Here is a 21,952-nt window from a genome sequence, read left to right on the forward strand (position 1 = left end):
ACAGTATTGTTTTTTCCTACTGTGGAAGTAAATAGGGCTCACAAACGGTTTGGTTACAAACATTCCTCAAAATATCTTTGTTCATCAGAACAAAAAATAACATGTTTGTAACAATATGAAAGCGAATAAATGACAGAACTTTCATTTTCATTAAAAAAAAAAAAAAATCTAAACAGGTTGTAAATTGTGGTCTTTCATTGGAGGAGCACAAACAATAGATTTTACACAGTTTAAACTTCAATGGGTGAAGAAAACGTATTCCAAGGAGAAACGCATGTTTAATTTGGGATAACCGTTAATAGAAATTGTAAAATAATTGCAGTCTTTTCTTGAATTTTAAATAAAATTTTATGCCAGTAGAATAGATAGACAATCAGTGGCATTACAAATATAAAGTTAAAAATCATAAAATGTGTACATTCAGATCAACATTAAAATAATTTTTACAAGATTTTTAAATATTAAAATTAGAACCATCGTCCAGTGAAACAGAATATCACAATCACAAAAGGAGTTTAGTTTTTAAAACCTTAAAGATTAAAAACATTAGTTACTGTACTGAAGCTGTGTGTTCTAAAAGAATTTTACTCTGCGTAAACAGTTTTATTAGATCCAAAATTCAAATAGGAATCCTCTAGAATACTTAAAAATAAAAACAGAAAACAAACATGTAGATTTAAAACATTCTTTTATTTTTTTCTTCCATTTCCTTTAGATTTTTTTCATTAAACATCTACTATGCTGTACAAACACTTCACTCAGCAGATGCTATATACTTATTCTCCTGGGACAGAGCCTACCATCCCTATAGGATTAAACAAACTGAATACTTTATTTTTTTGGGCTAAAGTCCTGCTACTTATAACCGCACCATTTCAAGTTTTAAAAAGCTTACAGCCTACAAGTGATATAGGATTAGCAACAAAACAGAATACATTTCAACAGCCAGTAATGAATCAAATCCATTAATTCAGATAAAAGAATAAAAAAAAATAAAACCAGGTCCACTGATTTCTCTAATTTTAGTGGCACAGTCTCTACACAATTTGCGCCCCAAGACAATAATGCCAAATATAGAAAATAGAAATCTGAAATAACATCTCAAACTATTAACAGATGTATGTTAGGACAAGGAAGCCACGCTAATGAAAGTTTAACAGAGAAACAGACAGCGTTAAAACGAAATAAATAAAGTTGCATTAATTATTCCCTTAAAATTATTTCTTCAAACTGTCAAACAAAGTAGGGAACCGAGAAATTAATCATTAGGACATTACCTTTTGAAGGTCTAAACAAAGGATGATGTTGTTTCATAAAACTAAAACACACATGCATACGCACACATTGAATTCACTAGTCATCAAAACCATGATATAACCACTCATGCATTAAACATTGCAGAATAAAGAGAGGAGTGAGGAAGGAGTTACTGTACTTTCACAGCACTTCCTGAGATTGTCTCTCTGCTGATTTGACTTTGGTCTGGATCTGTGGACAACCTATCCATACATGTGAATGACATAAGAGAGAGAAAACACTGAACGAAAAGATGTCAATGATTCAATAATCATTTGAATATACATTTCATTATGGAAAACTTCAGGCTTCTAAAAAGAATAGTTACTACTGAATTTAAAAATAAAGCCAATCAAGCTTTGGACAAAATTAACAGTGCCACAAATCACAGATTTCCTCCAAGGTTCCCACAACTATATAAAAAAAAGAATAAAAGTTAAAATTATGAGCAATGTAGCAGTTATATCACTCCGCAAACAGGTAATCAAACCTGAAATATACAGGCTTAAACAAACAAAAACAAAAAAGCACACTAACTCAGAACATTTAAAAATCAACATGATTGTTATCATCTAAACTAAAAGAAAATAAAACTCAGGTCAAAAGCACCTAACACAAACACCTGATTTAAACACAGACGTCACTTAAGACTTTCACATCAAAAGGAAAGGAAGACAAACTGTGGTGCGTCACAAATTTCACTCTTTTTAGAAAAGCAGCTTGATCCCCTTCCTCTGTTAAAGGCGGAGTGCATGATCTCTGAAAGCCAATGTTGATATTTGAAATCACCTTAACAAACACTCCCCTACCCCAATAGAATCTGGACCTTCATTTGATAGACCCAGCCCACACATACGCAACGCAGGCAACAATGTTGGTTAGTAGACACGCCCCTTACTGCTGATTGGCTACAAGTGTGTTTTGGTACTCGGCCCGACTTCCTTTTCCAGTGTTTTTCAAAAATCATGCACCCCGCCTTTAATGATCTGGCCATTAAAAACAGGACCGTCACAGATGACACCTTACGACACATTACACACAACACTACACAAACTCGAAATCACCTCAAATACACTACCTATTTTTGTCCATTTCTTTTACCTGCTGTATATGGAGGTATCCATTCAATATGACTTTTCATGTTCTGATCACCATTTCATACACACAACAATTTGTCTAACAGTTTTGGACTGGGGTGGAAATCATAGACAAATAAAATTCAGTCACAATACAACTTCGTAACTCTGGAAGCAAAAATGGGATAGAGACCTTGTTTGGGTCCGAAATAGCCCCCCACCCTCATTCACCATTCCCTACATTAGTTCATTAATATAGTCCACTTGAATGAGTAAATGAAAACGATTGAGTCAATTCGGACCGTAAGTGCCGAAAGCGCTACGGGCGCCATCGTGGGTATTAATTTGGCACGTGCCTCACAGTACAGGGTAGCGGCTAGCTGTGCGATTGATGAAGTGCACTCGATAGTGTCCACTATAATTTCGGACACCACTACAAAACAGCCGTCTCCTCAAATAGTGCACTATATAAGGGTATAGGGAGCCATTTCTGACACGATTTGTAATGGGACGCGCTCACAGTCATTGATGTATCGATCAAAATGACCTTTTAACCAATGATGAGAAATAAGTGGTCAACACATTCACTACTTATCTCAGCAATGGCAGACTTTTTCACAGGTAAAAAAACAAAATTTAGACTGTAGCAGAAGTGCTTGCTTGGGATTGTGCTATATGTCAATTTGTGAGCATGATAATGATTGCACACAATATTAATTTAAATAGACCACTGAGCAAGTCATCGTCCCACCAGATTTTTAAAGTCACATCATCAGGTTTACTATAAATGTACTTCTTGACATTTATATCTGTACGCGTTTTCCACACCTACTACCTCCCACAAAACCAAATCAGTAGCAATTTGTAAAATATAAATATGCACATCAAAAGCATGGCAAAGGATCTCCATATAAGATTTCCCCAAGCCCTATTTTAGGCATAAATGCAGGACATAATACGAACGTACACACACATAAACGCACAGGTGTGACGTACAGACTGGTGAAGAGCAGTGCCATGCCTTCTTTGTGTGATTTGTTTCATATGCATGACACGTTTTCATTTCATTTCAAGACAAAAATGTACATGACTGTAGACTAGTGCCAGGACCTTAAACACAAGTAAAATAAAAACTCATTCACAAGCTGATCAATCGCTGTAAAACAACACGGGAAGCATGGCCTCCGTTTCTTCTTTCAAGTAAGAGGTTTGTCATCTTCCTTAAATTCATAGTTTTCTCGTATTTTAAAGGATCGAGTTCCCAGACGTCATGGTCATTTGGAGGGAAGATGGTTCTTTAACACCACAGTGAGACAGTCTAGTACTTAAATGTAGATTTATATAGATATATAGATTTATATACTCTTGCTATGTATGTGTGTATACGAATATACACAATTGTGCATGTGTTGTGAGGCATTACTTTGGCGATCTGGGTGGGATGTTTTGTTCTTTTCCGCTGCGTCGGTTGTATCCCGACTGAGGAGAAGTGCGCCGACCCTGTGGGGGTCGTCTTTGTTGCTCTCTGAGCTTAAAACCTGTCCCTCTGGGTCCGTTACCACGCTGATAGCCGTTCTGCTCTCTGGATGTCCGACCTTCGCTTCCTTTCTCGAACCTCTCGCTGGGGCGGGACGAGGCCGGACCTTCTGCTTTGTTGACACGGAGCTCACGTAAAGGTTGATTAGCGGTTGGAGAAGGGGTGGGGCTGGGCGGGGCTACAGGCACGGGGGGAGGATCTTTGGGTGGCCTCTGACAAACCTCCGCATAGCTCAGCTTCCGAGGCTCCTGGGAAAACAGTCACGCAAACCATATGAATTTAAAATAGTGTGGAGTTGGCGACAGCAGTGTTAAACAGATAAAGGCGCTTACCTGAACAGTTGTGCTTATGGGTACGAGTGGGGCAGATACGGTGTTTGAAGTTGCTGGACTGTGTGAAGGTTTGGGGGTGGGAACAGGATGGACAGGGCTTGTGGCGTTTGATGCAGTGTTAGGAGGCGTATCAGACGACTTCTGAACTTCTTTTTCTTTTATATTCACTTGATGCGACACACTAAAGTGAAATACAGCATTCAAAATTTAATTTATCCTGCATCTTATCCTTGTACACACTCCAGATCCACATTAATAACTTGCTTAATAACAAAACATGCTTGTACCTTGTGGCAGGTGTGTCCGGTTTTGTGGCGGGGAGTTTTGGTGCTCGAGAAGGTTGTGCAGTCGGCTGCGCAGTCAACTGCGTATCCACTTGACATGTTACAGACTCTTGACTAACATCTGGCTTATTTGCATCTGACTAAAAACAAAAAGACGGGCAGACATATGAAACTTGTAGGGACTTTAGATTGAATCTCTAAATTCATGTCTTTTATTGTTTCCTTTACTTTTACTAACTTAAACCAGTTTCATTCATCACTAAATAAGTATCGATTCATACCTTGTCCCTATTGATGCCCTTAACTACATCTGCCATGCAATTTTCCAACACTGATTCTGCTTGCATGGCCACACCTGGTAGATGGTTTGGCACACCCCCTGGCAACGGTGGGAAGTTAGTGGCGGCAAGGTCAAACTTTGGGGGCGGAGCTTTCACCTCCATTTCAGAAGGTTGCCTCTGCAGATGAAAAGATCATGCAGTTAGAAAAAGAATTAATTAAACTCAAAAATAACAAACAAACATGGTTCTGGATTTACCACTCTTTCGTCTTCTCTTCTCCTCCTCATGCCGCGATAGCTTCCTCTCCTGCACAGATCAGAAGCTGTTAAACACTACTATCATCGAAAGCACAATCACAAAACATGCACGCTTACATGTGACCCTCAGATCTCATAATCTAAACGCTCATTGGGACAGGAGTGAAAGACTTTAAGGAGACAGAAATAAAGGGAGAGGTTGAGAAAAAGGAGTACAGAAGAGACAAAAACAAAGAGAGGAATTTCCTCAAGTCTTCCCATCACTCCTTGCTTCCCTCTATGCGCTCAAGTTTCTCATCACAGGGTCAATACAAACAAATCTGCTGCGATTTGTGCAAAAATCTTAAGGTCATTTAGAAAAATCAGTCCAGTGCAGTCCGCCAATAAAATAAAGGTGTCTATCCATTACAATCAAAAGCTATAGCAAATACATATACTGCTACATTGGTGTCACATGTCTGTGCCATCTTTTGTACTGACAGACCTGGCACGGCCGCTGAGGTCTGAGTGGTGGTTCTCCCTCGGGGAAGTCGGAGGTTCGGAGAAGGGTGTGAGTGTGGAAGCAGTGGTGTCAGAGTTGGGCGTGCATGGGGGCTGAGGGCTGCCGGCACCGGATAACGTCTCTGTGTCAGCACGAGACTGTGGCTTCACATAGTTCCTGCAGAGAATACAAAAAATACAGATTGAGCACCATAGTCAGAAAAAAAAAGTATAAACAAGTGGAAATGTGTCACTGACTAATTTCAGCTGATAAATTGATTAGGCTTTGACATGAATCAAGATGAGGCTGATGTAACTTTTCCACATTACAAATCACAATGGGTTTATGTAATCCAATCTCAATTCAAATTTAGTAATGACAGTTTCAATGACCTTTGGGCCATATGTTTTTTAGTAGTCATGGGTAATGAAATCGGGAGAATGTAGGTAAATACTCTCCACATACTTCCAAAAACAGGAACATCATCTCATAAGAGAAGGGAATGATGCATGCAAACAAGACTTTCAAAAAAAAAAAAAATCAATGATATTGTCAAATTATAAAGATGGCTTTTAAAATTTGATAGGTGTATGTAATTTCTTTAAAAACATGAGAGAGTCATGCATTTAAAGGATTAGTCCATTAAAAAAAATCCAGATAATCTACTCACCACTATGTCATCCAAAATGTCTTTTTTTTGTTCAGTCGAGAAGAAAGTGTTTTTTTGAGGAAAACATTCCAGGATTTTTCTCATTTTAATGGACCCCAACACTTAACAGATTTTTTCAAAGGACGCTAAACGATCCCAAACGAGGCATAAGGGTCTTATCTAGCGAAACAGTTGTCATTTTTGACAAGAAAATAAAAGCACTTTTAAACCACAACTTCCTGTCCATCTCCAGTCCTGTGATGCGCCAGCACGACCTCACGTAATTGCGTAGTGACGTAAAAAGGTCACGTGTTACATATATGAAACGCACATTTGCGAACCATTTTAAACAATAAACTGACACAAAGACGTTCATTAGTATCATTCGACATACAACAACGTCGGAACGGTCCTCTTTCTCCACAATTGTAAACACTGGGGCATAATCTCGCATACGTCATCTGTGACCTTTTGACGTGATGACGTATTGCCCGAGGTCGCGCTGGTGCATCACAGGACCGTAAATAGACGAGAAGTTGTGGTTTAAAAGTGCATATTTTTTATTTTATTTTTATTGTTTCGCTAGATAAGACCCTTATGCCTCGTTTGGGATCGTTTAGAGTCCTTTGAAACTGTTGAAAGACTGTTAAGTGTTGAGTTAAGTTAAAGGCGGAGTGCACAATGCTCGAAAGCCAATGTTGACATTTGAAATCACCTAAACAAACACGCCCCTACCCCAATAGAATCTGGACCTTCTTTTAAAAGACCCGCCCCACACATACGCAACCTGGCAAGGATGTCGGTTAGTAGACACGCTCCTTACTGCTGATTGGCTATAAGTGTGTTTTGGTAGTCGGCCTGTCTCCTTTTCCAAACATTGTGCACTCCGCCTTCAAGTGTTGGGTCCATTAAAGTCTATAAAATGAGAAAAATCCTGGAATGCCCCCCCCAAAAAACAATTTCTTCTCGACGGAACAAAGACAGACATCAACATTTTGGATGACATGGTGGCGAGCAAACGATCTGGACTTCTTCTCAAGAAAAATGACTAATCCTTTAAAGCAAATGTGGCTTACATCATTTGCAACCACTACAACCATATCCACCTTTTCCAGAACACAGAAGACGCCGATTGTATACCAAAAGCCTGTTTCCTATTTTACATTTAACATATTACATGATTAAAGCGTTGGTATGTTGGTTTTATAAAAGCTTGTAACTGAAATTTAGTACATTTCATTCATTGCACATAAACACGGATTCAGTTGCACTCAGAAATTGTTCAGGAAAAGGTGTCTTTGTCTTTGTGAAGATGCAATAAAGCACATCCCTAAAGAAATGAGTACACGATTCAAAGACGTATCACTGCAATGCAGCTCTGGCATTTGCAACTTAACAGCACTAAGATGAAAGGGCATGGGATGATCTTTCGGATGAAGAAATGCTTAAAGTATCAAAGCACATCTACCTGAAGGCATTGATTACATTCTTTCTGGAATAAAGCGGAAGTCTAGAAAGTGAAAGTAAGAGTCGGTTAGGAGAGTCAGATTCCCTCCAGTGACTCACTTCCTGTACCCACATCAGCACATAACAGCAAAGCACTGAATTCACATGAAATTCAATGCTCACACTTATGACACAGCGGAGAAAAACACTTTAGCCCATTTACTCGAAAGAAATACAAGAAATGTTATTTAACAATTATTGGACGCTTCAACTCTGGGCCCCTTTAAAGTGCAACTTGAAACGCATCCAAAAACCTTACAAGGAAGTTACGTGCCACCATGTTTGCAACGTCTCCAGATCTTGTTAGAACACGACCTGTCGATTCTGCGCATGTGCAGAGTCCCTCTGCAAGAGGACTTCATTCTTTAACGGTTGGCTCTATAGTAGGAGGCGGGACTAGAGCAGACTCTGACCGGTGCGATTTCCCCCATAATATCAATAACAGTGACGCATCTTGTTTTATATAATGTTCATACATCAAAAGTTTGTTCGTTATAACTCAAAGCTTAAAATCAACCACCAGGAAATCAGGGCCCACTGTTGAAACACCCTATTATGTTATCTAGCAAGCACAGAGATAAAAATAGGCTAGGAAATAAAAAGAAAGCCGAGGGATCTTACCGGTTGCGGGGGTAGCTGCGTGTAAGGCTGATTGGAGACGAGCCATTTTTGTAGGTTCCTGCTGTGCCAAACCCATTAACAAATGTGCTGTTGGGAAATGGAGCCTGCAAGATGCACCAGAAGCTAAGATTAGCCCACAGGTCAATATACTACTACAAATCTTAAATTCCCATTTTCAGACTCAAACGTAAATTAGTGCCATACACATGTGATGTGTTAAATGAACCAAATAACTGTTGTCATGGTAACCGTTTTCCAAGCAGCCTTGCCTTCCCATTCTGACTCTTAATACTACATTGTACTGGAGTAATTCCCCTAATAATGACACCATCTTTATTATTGTGATCAAAAATCTTTAAAATTGGTGAACTAGCTTCTAACTAAAATAAAAGTGAACATTCAATAGCTGACCCTCAGATCTCATAATCTTCACGCTCACTGGGAAAGGAGTCTCAGAGATTTTGGGTATGATAGAGAAGAACAGAGAGAGATGGAGGGAAGATAAAGAGAAGAACTCCCAAAATCATCTTATCACTCCTGGTCTCCCTCTATGCGCTTAGTGTATCATCACTGGGTCAATCTAACTAAACCCACTTCTCTGACCAAAGTTACATCAAACCTAATTTCCATTTCTGGACTGTTAGGGAAGAATTTGGAGGAGTCACCACATTGCACTTTAGTGTACCCAACGTAGAATAAGCAGGTTTGGAGAGTGGATGGATCAATTAAAACTCTCCTACCTGCATAATGCACAAAAGTATTCAAGACAAAGCTGATGTTCTCACCAGAGGGGTTTCAAAGTAAGGGGTTGGTGAAGGGGACCATGTCTGAGGCAGCAGACTGTAAAGGGGGTACTGCTGTGGGGGCTGGTACACCTGCTGCAGGTACACTGGAGATGAGTATTGGGATGGAGCAGTCGAGTACGCGCCCGAATCAACGGCGCCGTAAGGGTTCTTGGCGAAGAATGTGTTGTTAGCCTTGATGCGTGCCTACATAAAAAACACAGAAAATTAACAAGGAACATATTAATTTCATTTGATTACTAAAGAAACTTTCATATTTAAGAATCCTTAATCTTGTAATTTCACTACGCTTTCACAATGGCTTTTATTGCTTTGTAGGATAAAATCCTTATTTGTTTGACCTGATAAATTATTTATTCATCATTAAGTTAACATCTATGTTTTTAAGTTAAGACTGTTATTTAGGGCAAATCTTTCTAAACACATTTACATTCTCATTTCTGAGACGCTATAAGTGACTGATTGTGCTGACAGTGACGTCTTGTGAGTTTAGTGTTGGGACAGATCTGTTGTTTCAACCGTTCATTCAAACGAATCCGTTCAAAGGAGTCAGTTCGCGAATCGGACGCGCTGTGTTTTTAATCCAGGCTGAGCAGCGCAAAACTGTAAACAAAGTCTTACTGTAACAACACGAAAAACATTTCCTCTGTGGATATGATTTGGTCTTCCGACCTTTCGCCATCGAGTCAGTTTTGTTTTAAGTAATAAAAGCAGAGAGACAGAAAGCGTGCGCGCGCGGCTCTTCTCTCTCTGTCACGCAAACAAAACTCATCATCACTCATTATTCACATGAAATGAGCCTAATCTTTGCACGGACAGTGCACCGCAAGACATAAGCCCGTCGCGCTGTTGTACTGGCTGCTTAATTCGCGCGACCCCGCCATCGTTTACTAAAGCTGTTTGTGAACAAGGCATGGCTGCACACACACAAGACGGGAGCGATCTGCTTGCAGCAAGAGGCAGCGTCGCGAGTTCTACAACAGCGCTTAGGTGCCCGCAGATGCGCCTGCCTATTAATTGGCCTAATTTTGCAGCAAAATCGGCCAAAGCCTATTTAAAATATGCCAAAGATCGGCCGGCCGATAAATCGGTCAACCTCTACTTAAAGGTCCACCTCCATGGCAGGAAGGCACATCGTCACATGCATTAGAAATGGCTGACTATTTAAAGATAATGAGGAATGGATGATTTATGAAACATGAGATTATATGATCACAAACCATCTACATATGTCTGTTCTAGGAATGCATAACGATTAATTGCGATTAATCTATAGGAGTTTTTTGTCTAAATCGTGTGTGTAAACTGTGTATAATTACTTTGCATAGATAAATGCACAAACATGCATGTCTATACATTTAAGAAATGTTAACGTGTATATATGAAATTATAAATAAATACTTAAAAATATATTTTTTCTTAAAATTATACATGCATGTGCGCATATTTATTTATATACATAATTGTCATACAGTTCACACACACACACACACGATGTAAACAAAAACTTTTACTCTGCTATAGATTAATCGTGATGTGTGTAACCAAATCAATCATTGGTTAAGTGAAAAGTGAACACCGCATCCAGTGAGCTGTGCAAACTAAAATGGTGCAGCCAAACTTCCTACACACCACAATTATCACATGCTCGCACAAAGTCAACAGCTGCTGGCATAAATCATCAGTCTTATCAAACTAACAAGACACTGACTGACCAAGTCATAAACTCAAGGTGACATCAGTTGCACAAAGTGCAGGGCCAGGCACGTACACACACACACACAGTATGCTTAAATTACAACCAACCTAGCAACATACAAAGTAGGATGTTAAATGTCCACTTACCATAATAGGCTTGCCCTGAAATGTTTTGACTTCCTCGCGTAAATACCGGTGAGCCTGTTGGGTAAAAGCAACGCATATTAATACAGAAAACAACAGATAATCAAACCACTGATGATTCCAAACTTAGAGTTCCCACTTAGACGCCATCATCTTTATTATTGTGATACAAAAACTCAGGCCTTCACAAAATTAAAAATTGGTGAACTAGCTTATGACTAATGAATGTGAACATTCAATAGCTGACCCTCAGATCTCATAATCTTTACGCTCACTGGGAAAGAAGTCTCAGAGATTCTGGGTATGATAGAAGGAGAAAAGAGTGAGATGGAGAGAAGATAAAGAGAAGAATTCCCAAAATCATCTTATCACTCCTTGTCTCCCTCTATGCGCTTTGTGTATCATCACTGGGTCAATCCAACTAAACGTGCTTCTCTGACCAAATTACATCAAACATCAGTTCACCTAATTTATGTTTAGGGAAGAATTTGAGATAACCGCATTGCCCTTAGGTGTACCCAACAATACAGAAAACAACAGATTATACTAAAGGAATGCTTTAAAAGAAAATTTTAGGTTTTTTGAAGAAACGTTTTGCATTCATCTTACCTGTTGTGCATCAGTGTCAGACTGGAATGTGATATACCAGTTGTTATTGTGTGCAAACTCCATACTGATAACTGGCGGACACTTTTCGCTTTTAAAAAGGTCCTCCACCTCCTATCAGACAGACAGAAGCGCAAGTTAAACATCAACTGAAAAACTAGTAAATCTACTGAAAAACTTCAGTTATCGGTTATCCCTCAGATCTCATAATCTCACGGTCATTAGGGCAAAATCCACTGTACTGAGAGAGACAGACAGAGAGAGAGATAGAGAGAAAGGCAGAGAGATAGACAAAGAGAGAAAGAGACAGAGAGGCAAACAGAGAGACAGCAGCAATGGTTCTGGATCCTTCCAAGCGCGATACTGATCATCACTGGGATAACCGAAGCAAAATGACAAAATCAATTTCTATAAAGGCTGAAATCCATTTCAGTTTGCAGTTTATCTTACGATAATTTGGAGATTTATGGCTCATGTCTCTCTTAAAGGAACACAATCAACATGAAACCTACCGTTTGTGTGCATGCGTGTAATATTTCTAAAATTGTGCAGCCCTAATCCTAAAAGGACAAGTTCGGTATTTTACACTTAAAGCCCTGTTTTCAGATAGTTTATGACGAAACAGAACGGTTTTGACTGAAATTTGGACATATGATGCTGGCGTATCACCCCCCCCCAACCCTCACAATTGCTGCATAGGTGCACTGGAACAATCCTTCCTAAAATGCATTCAACTTTCGTTTCCAAAGACGTGAAACTCATCGAGTGGTCAGAGGTGTTCACTGATATGCTCACACAAAAATCGCTGCAAAAGACGCATTTCAACAGGTTTTATCGTAGTATTTGTCCAACTCCATTGACTTGTATTAGATGTGCTGTGAGGTACGGTATTACTACGCCGCCGGGAACGGACATGGTATTGTTTGTATTCTTGCAATTGGCAAAGGCGGATTATCGGCACCAACTGGGCTGGAGTGTCTATTATTCAAGCTCTCAACGGAAGAATGTACAGGTGTGAGGCGTTTGAAAAAATATCTCCACAAGTTTACAACGAATGGTAAAACAGCTGTTGGAAAGCATCTTTTGTTGCGATTTTTGTGTGAGCATATCAGTGAACACCCCTGACCACTCGGTGAGTTTCACATCTTAGCAAACGAAAGTTTAATGCATTTTAGGAAGGATTGTTCCAGTGCACCTATGCAGCCATTGTAGAGGTGGGGGTAATACAACAGAAACCGAAAATTCACAGGCCAGCATCATGTGTCCAAATTTTAGTCAAACCCATTCTATTTCATCATAAACAATCTGAAAACAGGGCTTTAAGTGTAAAATACTGAACTTGTCCTTTAAAGAAGCACAATCAACATGAAGCCTACCGTTTGTGTGTGTAATATTTCTGTACAAATTGTGCAACCCTAAACCTTATAGATGTTCATAATATTTCCCATTTTTAACTTTAGTTAGTGTGTAATGTTGCTGTTTGAGCATAAACAACATCTGCAAAGTGACGATGCTCAAAGTCCAATGCAAATGGAGATATTTTCTTGAACAGAAATGGCTGCACCCAATAAACACAATTGAACCTTCAAAAACAGCCAGTTTACCACCCCATTAAACATGCATGACGTGGAATATACTTGTATAATTGTGTGTGTGTGTGCGTGCGAAGACGACGAATCTCACCTTAACAGGCGTAGTCTCGGGTACTTCTCGGAGGATGATAATACATCGTTTGTGGTTGGGCCGTACCTTCTCGCCCTTCTCATCCACCTGCACCATGGGAGAAGCTAAACAGAACAGAAACACCCATTTACATGCAAGTACTGTGTTACCCGGAGTGTTATCTTGTTTAAAGTTTTTTGTTACCTCGAAGCACTTCAGTTATCAGGTCCATATCAGTAGTCAGCAGTTTGATCCCCTCCATGCTTGCAATGGTCCAGATAGGGACAAACTGATCACTGTCCATCTGAGACATTAGATAGAGGTCCTTAGAAAGATTCTCCCTAAAAAGGACATAATACGTGTTACACAGATGATAAGCATTTACAGTAATCAAACACAATGAAGAAAACACTAAACTGCCTGTGAAGTGGTAAAGATAAAACTGTTAAAGGAATATACCATTTTCTTAAAAGAAAAATCCAGATAATTTACTCACCACCATGTCATCCAAAATGTTGATGTCTTTCTTTGTTCAGTCGAGAAGAAACTATGTTTTCTGAGGAAAACATTGCAGGACCCCTCTCACCCTAATGGACTTCAATAGAGCCCAACATTCAATACCCAACAGTTTTTTTCAACGGAGCTTCAAAGGACCACAAACAATCCGAAACGAGGCATAAGGGTCTTATCTAGCAAAACGATTGTCATTTTTGACAAGAAAAATAACAAATACACTTTTAAAGCACAACTTCTCGTCTAGATCCGGTTGTGATGCGCTAGCGTGACCCGACGCAATACGTCATCACGTCAAGAGGTCACAGAGGACGAATGCGAAACTCCGCCTCAGTGTTTACAAGTGTCGAGAAAGAGGACCATTCCTACGTTGTTGTATGTCAACTGATACTAATTAATGTCTTTGTGTCAGTTTATTGTTTACAATGGTCCGCAAATGTGCCTTTATATATATGTAACACGTGACCTCCCTACGTCACTACGCATTTACGTTAGGTCGCGCTGGACCAGACCTAGACGAAAAGTTGTGGTTTAAAAGAGCATATTTTTTATTTTTCTTGTCAAAAATGACAATTGTTTCGCTAGATAAGACCCTTATACCTCGTTTGGGATTGTTTATAGTCCTTTGAAACTCCGTTGAAAAAAAACTGTTAAGTGTTGAGTTAAGTATTAATTGTTGGTGTCTATTAAAGTCCATTAAAACTAGAAAAATCCTACAATGTTTTCCTCAAAAAACATAATTTCTTCTCGACTGAACAAAGAAAGACATCAACATTTTGGATGACATGGTGGTGAGTAAATTATCTGGATTTTTCTTTTATGAAAATGGAATATTCCTTTAAGTTCTTTAATGCTGACTTGTCAAAAAGAAGCTCCTATTTGCTTCATTGTGTAGCACTCACAACACATTGTTATTGTTTACATCCAAATGCACGAAGACAATTTTTTTATAACAATTACCATTAAATATATTTATTAGGCAGCAACTGTCATAAAACATAAGCAACGTACCCAATACAATACAACCTTGTGCCATATTGCTCCATTACATTACAAATCTCATTAATTTAAGCACCAAGCAAACAAGCAATGCTTCATCATTCAGGTGATTATGAATTTCCATCCGTCCCTCATGTGCTTATACTCATTACATAACTCGGGAAATGTCTACACGTCTCAATGAATGATGTGGGAGTTACCTGGAGAAGCAGAACTCCAGCTGTTTCCTAAGCAACTCCTTCAGGCTCTCCTCAGTCAACGGCTGCTCCTCAATCGCCTCACCTTCAACTGAAGATTTACACACACACCCAATGACAATCAAGTCACTAAACAAAAACGATTAAATTAAAGTGACAGTGGGTGTGTGCACACTCAGACCTGGTTCATAGAGTGGGTAATCCAGTTCTGCAGACTCAATGCCGTTCAACATGTTGCTCTCTAAAGGAGAGGCCGAATCCAAGTCACCATAGCCGACGCCAAACTCTTTAAAACCTTGCAGAGAGGAAGAGCAGAGAAAGTTTAAAGGTTGTCCTTGAAGATCATCCTTACAGCAAGTTTTAAGCAAATAAATTCATCCCTCAGATCTCATAATCTCACGGTCATTAGGGCAGACCCACTCCACTGCGAGCAAGTAGGAGGAAGCAAGCAAAAGGCAGAACCAGAGAAGAACAGAGGAAGAGAATGGAGGAAATAGGATGGATGAGAAACAAGAATGAAAGATCTCAACAGTAAGAGTGGTTCTGGGTCCTTCCAAGCGCGATACTGATCATCATCGGGGGTTCAAACTTGAGCCAACATCAGGCTTTGAGGTTACTTTAGGACACATATGCAATTGCAACTACAACTGTTTTACCATAACACAACAGTTACCTTCACCAAGAATAGTGCGTTAAATATTAAAGGGACTTTTTTAAGATGTCAAATAAATCTTTGGTGTCCCCATAGCAGGTGTGAGAAGTTTTAGCTCAAAATACCATATAAATATTTATTATAGCATGTTAAAATTGCCACTTTGTAGGTGTGTGCAAAAATGTGCCGTTTTGGGTGTGTCCTTTGAATTTCATCAGCTCATTTGCAATTTAAACACTGATCACAATGATGGTTGTTTTTTGCAATTAAAACTCAATTGTGCTTTTTTTCTAAATGGCAGTGTTGTGGTTGGATAGTGCAGATTAAAGGGTGGTATCATTATAATAAGAGCTCCTTATGACATCATAAGGAGAGCCAGATTTCAACAAGCTATTTTTTCATGTGCTTGTAGAGAATGGTTTACCAAAACTAAGTTACTGGGTTGATCTTTTTCACATTTTCTAGGTTGATAGAAGCACTGGGGACCCAATCATAGCACCTAAACATGGAAAGTCAGATTTTCATGCCATGGCCCCTTTAAATTACCCCATATTTTGATCATCCTCAGGTGCTTCTTGGTGTATATGACTTGTATCTTTTAGACATACAGAATTGGAGTTATATTAAAAAATATACTGGCTCTTTTCAGCTTTATAATGACACCGGACAGTGCTCCGTTTTTAAAGCACATCCATGACTTGATGGCAAGCAAAACATGGGCTAATTTTCATTGTGGGGTGAACTATTCCCATGTCACGTATTGCCGCTCTCTTTACATGCTTTTTGGAAGTTTTATGGTAAAGGATTGGGAAAATATACTAGTCAACATTTGAAGTGGACCAAACCTTTCAAAAAAGTTGTCTTTAAACCAATTCCCAATACCCGTTTTTGTCTTTTGACATCGTTGATGTACATTTTTGATACATTTTAAATGTTGTACATACATACCGTCTAAGTCCTCAGAGTTAGTATCCACTTGTGGCCATTGGCAAGTCTCTGTGACCGCTTCTGGAGCCTGGGTGCTAGGTGCAGATACTTCCTGCCACACTTTAGCATTGGGATTCAGACCGGCCCCCTTGGTGGTCACCTTGAAAACAAGGTTACAATAAAACAACAAGGTTAACACAATGCCATCCTTATTAAATCTTCCCACCAAGATGAAACAAAAGCCACCGACAGCTGGCAACATCTAAACTAGAAGACTTCTGGTCATTTTATTATAATTTTACCATCATGTCGTCTGAATGGACTGTATGACATCTCTTTCTGCAATGCACTGACAGCAATCTTATCAAAGTTTGCATTAAGTAATTGTTTGAACTGGAAACTAGTAGTTGAATGTCAAAGTGACAGGCAAAGGTGTAGGACACACATACAAAACCTATATGCAAAAATGTGTGTGTGTGCCTAAAAACAAAGTGGTAAAGTATCTTAAACGTTAACTGGGCATGGCAAAGCCATTTTTGTGCGAATAAACAGCATTTAATTGCATCAGACGCGACGCTATCACTTTCACGTGACACGTACCGACTACAGTCCCGCGTCACGCTGCTGTAGTGTGACTATTTGCATTTACTACAACCTTGGCGAAGGACATTTAAAGAGCAAGGTGGGGAAACACAAACAATTGCTCAAACTAATCACATTTTATGTACAACAAACCCAAAGAAATTGCACTTGAAAACCAAACCTGCACTTCCTCGCAAGTTTCAACACAGAACCACCTTTCCTGTCAACTTTGTAACTTACAGCGCCTGATAACAGATAAGTCTCGTTCACAACATCTGTTACTTAACCACGAACACACTCCATGCACACAGGCCGGGGTTTTAAATAGTCGGCCTTTCACCCATTTAATCTGATTATTAATCCGCGTCCACTCTAATCAACCACAACGAGAGTTCAGGGCAAAGGACTACAAACCTGCATTTGAACGGTAACTTACGTTAGCCAGGTTAACAAGACTACGGCTTTATTGGATTTGAATGGGCTAAAGTTATTTTTGGACGAGTTGAAGTAAAATCAAAGCTGTTTGGTTGTTTTTCCAACTCTGTTAAAACTTGAGCTGTAACTTACTATATAAAAGTCCGCATGTTGTATGAATTAAAGACTGGCTAAACGGCTAGCATTTGTTGCGCGCACGTGGACTTTTCCGTGTCGACGGCCAGCTCAAAACCAAATAGCTCCAACCAACTTGATTATCGCTTATTAACTACTTTTAAGATATGAAACCAAACATAACCATTGTAACTGCATTAAAAAAACTGCATCGAAGTTTTGCTCAATTAATCATTCGAGAACATTCGCGGTCGCCAAAGTGACCTCGTTACTCACCTCCACAAACAACAGCATGGTCTTTCGCCGACAACGTTATCACTTGCTGGACACCCCGTAGATAAATAAATCTAGAACCCGATAACGTGACAGTAGGTTGCAGGTGTTTTTGCTTACACCAAAAAAGTGCAAATTCACTGCAAAAGAGTTTCGCCGCCACTCATCTGCTACAATCCACTTTACACTGCGTAAGCATTGAGACGGCGCTTATGGAGTCTGATTGGCCACGAGTGGCTTTTCATTCGTCTCTTTTGTGATCACATGCGGCAGCATGCTTTGAATATCTCCCGCCCCTCGCTATGGGATTGGTGCGTTCTAAAATACGTCACAAAATGTCTCCACATCATTGGAGTAGACGTGTGTCTGTCAAATTTATGTTCAATATACCGGAACTGCAACCCCTGCCGTAAAGATCATTGCTGAGCACGTGGCGAGAGATGAGTCAGGCCTGACAAAATGAATGATAAGTGTTTTAAAAAAAATGAAAAATTGCAAATAATCGCAGAGTTGCATTTATTTTGGAACATTAAAGTGGAAATTAAGGCTGAAATCGACATTGTGTGTTGTAAGGTCTGATATCGGTATGTCACGAGGGATCAAACAGTACTAGGAAATACAAAGACTGGTGGTGAATGGATGTCAATGCATTTATTTACAGCGATTTGTGAGTGTGATAAGACTGCCATTGGCTTTTGCATCGAGACCTGTCAGAAACTTAAAAACAACTATATTACGCATTTTAAAATTGTGTTATGAAATTTTGGTTGACATGGTCAATCTGGCACATATTAAAAATACATTTTATTTATCTGACAATCAAAGGTTTCTCTATCTGATCTAACCCCAAAATAATGTAACTATACAAAAAATACGTGTACAATTAGTAAATTACATTAGTACTACATGTATTAAGGCATATAATATGGTATTCCTTTAAAGTACCATATTAATACCATTGTACATGAGTAGGATAATCATTGTACCATGATGGTACCACTACAGTACTTTTTGAAGGAGAAATGAAAGGCTTCTTGTGCTAAAGTTGCACTTCTTCATAGTAAAGCCAATTTAGAAAGCAGTTTCTGCCACATGGCATCAAATTCCTCCTGGCATATTGAGATTCATGATGACCAAGCATCTCAGTCCTAACAACACAGCTGTCACTCATACGCAGGGTTAAAGAATCAGCACAATGGACAAAACTGGACAGGCACTGTGACAGCACTATGCTATATAGTCACAAACTATAAAAATGTATTAAAAAAAAAAAGAATAATTAAATTTTAAGTTACAAACATGCATTTGTGCCCTTTCTCTATGTGGGACAAATGAGAACTGAATGAGTTACTGAACTGAAAAAATATCTAAAAAAAAAAAAAAGAGATAGAGAACTGAAAGTAACTGTAACCCAATCAACCTGTCAGGTGGTCGTGAAGAAACAAAACTAACTTGCAAACGATTAACCTCAGCGCCATAGTAACAGTGCTCTCATATTGAAGATCTCCGTTGACCAGGTTATTAACACGTGCTTGGTATCTTAGTTGCCTAGCAATGTAGTCTTACCTATGTCACAGTCTAGCCAGACGTGGCTAATACTCAACTAAACGCCTAATTATCTGAACGAATTTAGTGAATCGTTAACTTTGCACATTACTTTACAATCGGGTCAGCTCGTAACGTTATATGTAAGTAGTTTGTGAGCAATTACAATTCTGTACATATTCTAATAGTTTCAATAACAGTTGACTGTCATCATGACTATCATGATGTAGTCTAAACTCGTTTATTTTAAATGCTACATTATTAACTACCTGCATTTACCTGCGTAAAGACGTGATAACACTAGGGGATGGTTAAATGGGTTGTGCCGATTCAGCACCACAGGCCCGTGCTTACCATGCCGCCTTGGTCCTCGCCGGTTTCCTTTTGATCTCGTACGACTGATCCCAGCTCGACCTCCTCCTTCTGTTGCGGTTGACTACTACTCTCCGAAGTCATCGGCCGCCTTTCGCTCTCCACCGGCCCGCCACTCTCTCTACCCGATCCGCGACCAAGCGCCGTGCACCTTCTCGTCCGCTCCGCCACTCCTCGCACGCACCGGCTGAATGCAACAAGCACTTGATCTAGCTAGTTAGGGTTGGTTTGTCCTATCTACTCGAACGAAACGACTGGAGCTATGCTAGCACCTAAACTAATCTATCTGTATTGTTGGTTCACTTCATAACCTGATTACCTAAGAAAACACAAACCGGGAGATCAGCGAGCGTTTCTGACAGACGGCAGAAATTCACATACCGCCAACGTCCCGACAGACAATGCGACCACCCCCTCCATCGCGCTCGCTCTTCCCTGGCAACAGTGTGCAACACGCGATGCGCCGCATAGCAACCAGCGGGCGCTCGCGCCGCATAGCGACAGACGCTCATCGACACCAAAGCCGCTTTAAGGGAAGCCATGCATTACGCAGGGAAGGAGACCAGAGGCTGTTTATTGAATGGAAGTCTAGACTGAATAATCTGCTTTTGCATGATTTAATAAATCAACAGCCTGTATCTATAACATGGGTTACACTAAACAAACTTTTGTTCGGGAACTGTATGTACATTAAACTATGATTAAAATACTAGTTTATAAGAGAATGCACAGTAGTTGTTGTTGGGAATGCCGTGACATGTAGGACTCATTCACAGCATTTGGACATTACAACCCTATTACTTTTTAATCAGATATTGTGTAGGTGGTGGTACTGTATTGTTTTAAGAAAAAAGTCGAGATATTACGACTTAAAACAAAACTTGAATTGTAATTACTATGACTAATTTCAGTAAATGGAAGACAAAAGAAAGATTTATTTAGTCATAAATATTGTATTATTTTGTTTTAAGAAAAAAAAAGTTTTAACAAGCAAATTTCACTTGAATCGTACCAAAGTTCCCTGGATAGGAAAAGACAGATATCTCTTAAAAATCAGGGGGGTACTGCACCAAATTTTTTTGGAACAGTGTGCACAGCTCACAGAAATTTGTGCTTACACAGACAATAAAATAAATATTATAGAGCTTTCAAAGTCTTTTCCATAGCACTCACTTACATTTCTAACAATCTGAGCCCCCCTGCCTTCATGTAAAACCTCCAAAGTGTTGACTAACTTTCGTATCAAATACTGAATAATGACTTATTAGCATTTTATTTACATCTAAAATGGCATTTTTTGTTTATTTAAGTTTATTGACTTGTTTAATTGTGCCATTAACTCTTTCCCCGCCATTGGCGAGTAACTTGTCAATGAGGAGAAAACGCTTTCCTGCCAATGACAAGTTTTCACGGCAATCCATATTTCCTCTACAATCCCCCAGGTGGCGCTCCTACCCACTTATAAAACCCGGAAGCATCCACTAAGTTGTGCCTGTTTTGATCATCGCTCTGAATCTGATCTCTTACAAAAGATTAGCCCCTAAGGCGTTCAACTTCTTTTTTTAGCCAAACGGGTCCCAAAACTATCTAGGAATAAAACCTGCATAGATAATTCTTTTTAAGAGAAATGCCTTTTAGGTCCGCAACTTTAGGTCGCTCCGAGGTGCGTGCCATGTGCTGACCTGACACAAACCGTGGGGTACTATGCAATGGAAAAGCACCAAAAGTGTGCAGTTTGTTGTGCCCTGCGCATGTATTGAGGAACGGGGCGACATGAGCTGCGGTTCGCCCCATTTAACCCTCATAATCCCAGATTTTCCTGTTTACATTAGATGTCTGTGTGGGTCAAAATGACTCCAGAAATTGAAATTGAAAAATAAACAATTTAATGATACACAAATAATCTATCAAGGTTTTTTTACTTCCCATCTATGATGCTGTGTTTTGGAGATATTAAGTACTTTTGAACCTGTTTACCACTAAATTCCTGAACTACACCATTATGCATTAACTTGCATTTTTTAAAATGAAAAATTCACATAAATTATCTACATTTTAATTAAATTGTTTTAAGATATTGATCTAGAATCTAGATGTTATGTGTTGAATT

At 39.3% G+C, this 21,952-nt stretch overlaps 1 protein-coding gene across 3 annotated transcripts; it reads right to left on the minus strand.

Annotated features, from left to right (window-relative positions):
- Positions 1-671: 671 nt before the first annotated feature.
- Positions 672-20,258, minus strand: larp4ab (La ribonucleoprotein 4Ab). 3 transcript variants are annotated; one of them, XM_055212366.2, is made up of 17 exons: positions 19,825-20,258; positions 16,543-16,681; positions 15,124-15,237; positions 14,946-15,033; positions 13,438-13,574; positions 13,255-13,358; positions 11,575-11,685; positions 10,969-11,022; positions 9,106-9,309; positions 8,321-8,424; positions 7,662-7,703; positions 5,548-5,721; positions 5,064-5,112; positions 4,807-4,983; positions 4,529-4,665; positions 4,242-4,422; positions 672-4,157 (listed from the first exon to the last, which is right to left on the minus strand). In XM_055212366.2, the coding sequence occupies exons 1-17, from the start codon at positions 19,924-19,926 to the stop codon at positions 3,792-3,794; spliced, it is 2,283 nt and encodes a 760-aa protein (XP_055068341.2). In that variant the 5' UTR covers positions 19,927-20,258; the 3' UTR covers positions 672-3,791. The 3 variants fall into 3 exon arrangements, with proteins under 3 accessions (XP_055068341.2, XP_055068343.2, XP_055068342.2); XM_055212368.2 differs by lacking the exon at positions 19,825-20,258 and adding an exon at positions 17,929-18,175; XM_055212367.2 differs by lacking the exon at positions 7,662-7,703.
- Positions 20,259-21,952: the final 1,694 nt, after the last annotated feature.

Source organism: Misgurnus anguillicaudatus, chromosome 8 (genome assembly GCF_027580225.2).
Source record: "Misgurnus anguillicaudatus chromosome 8, ASM2758022v2, whole genome shotgun sequence".
Taxonomy (NCBI): domain Eukaryota; kingdom Metazoa; phylum Chordata; class Actinopteri; order Cypriniformes; family Cobitidae; genus Misgurnus; species Misgurnus anguillicaudatus.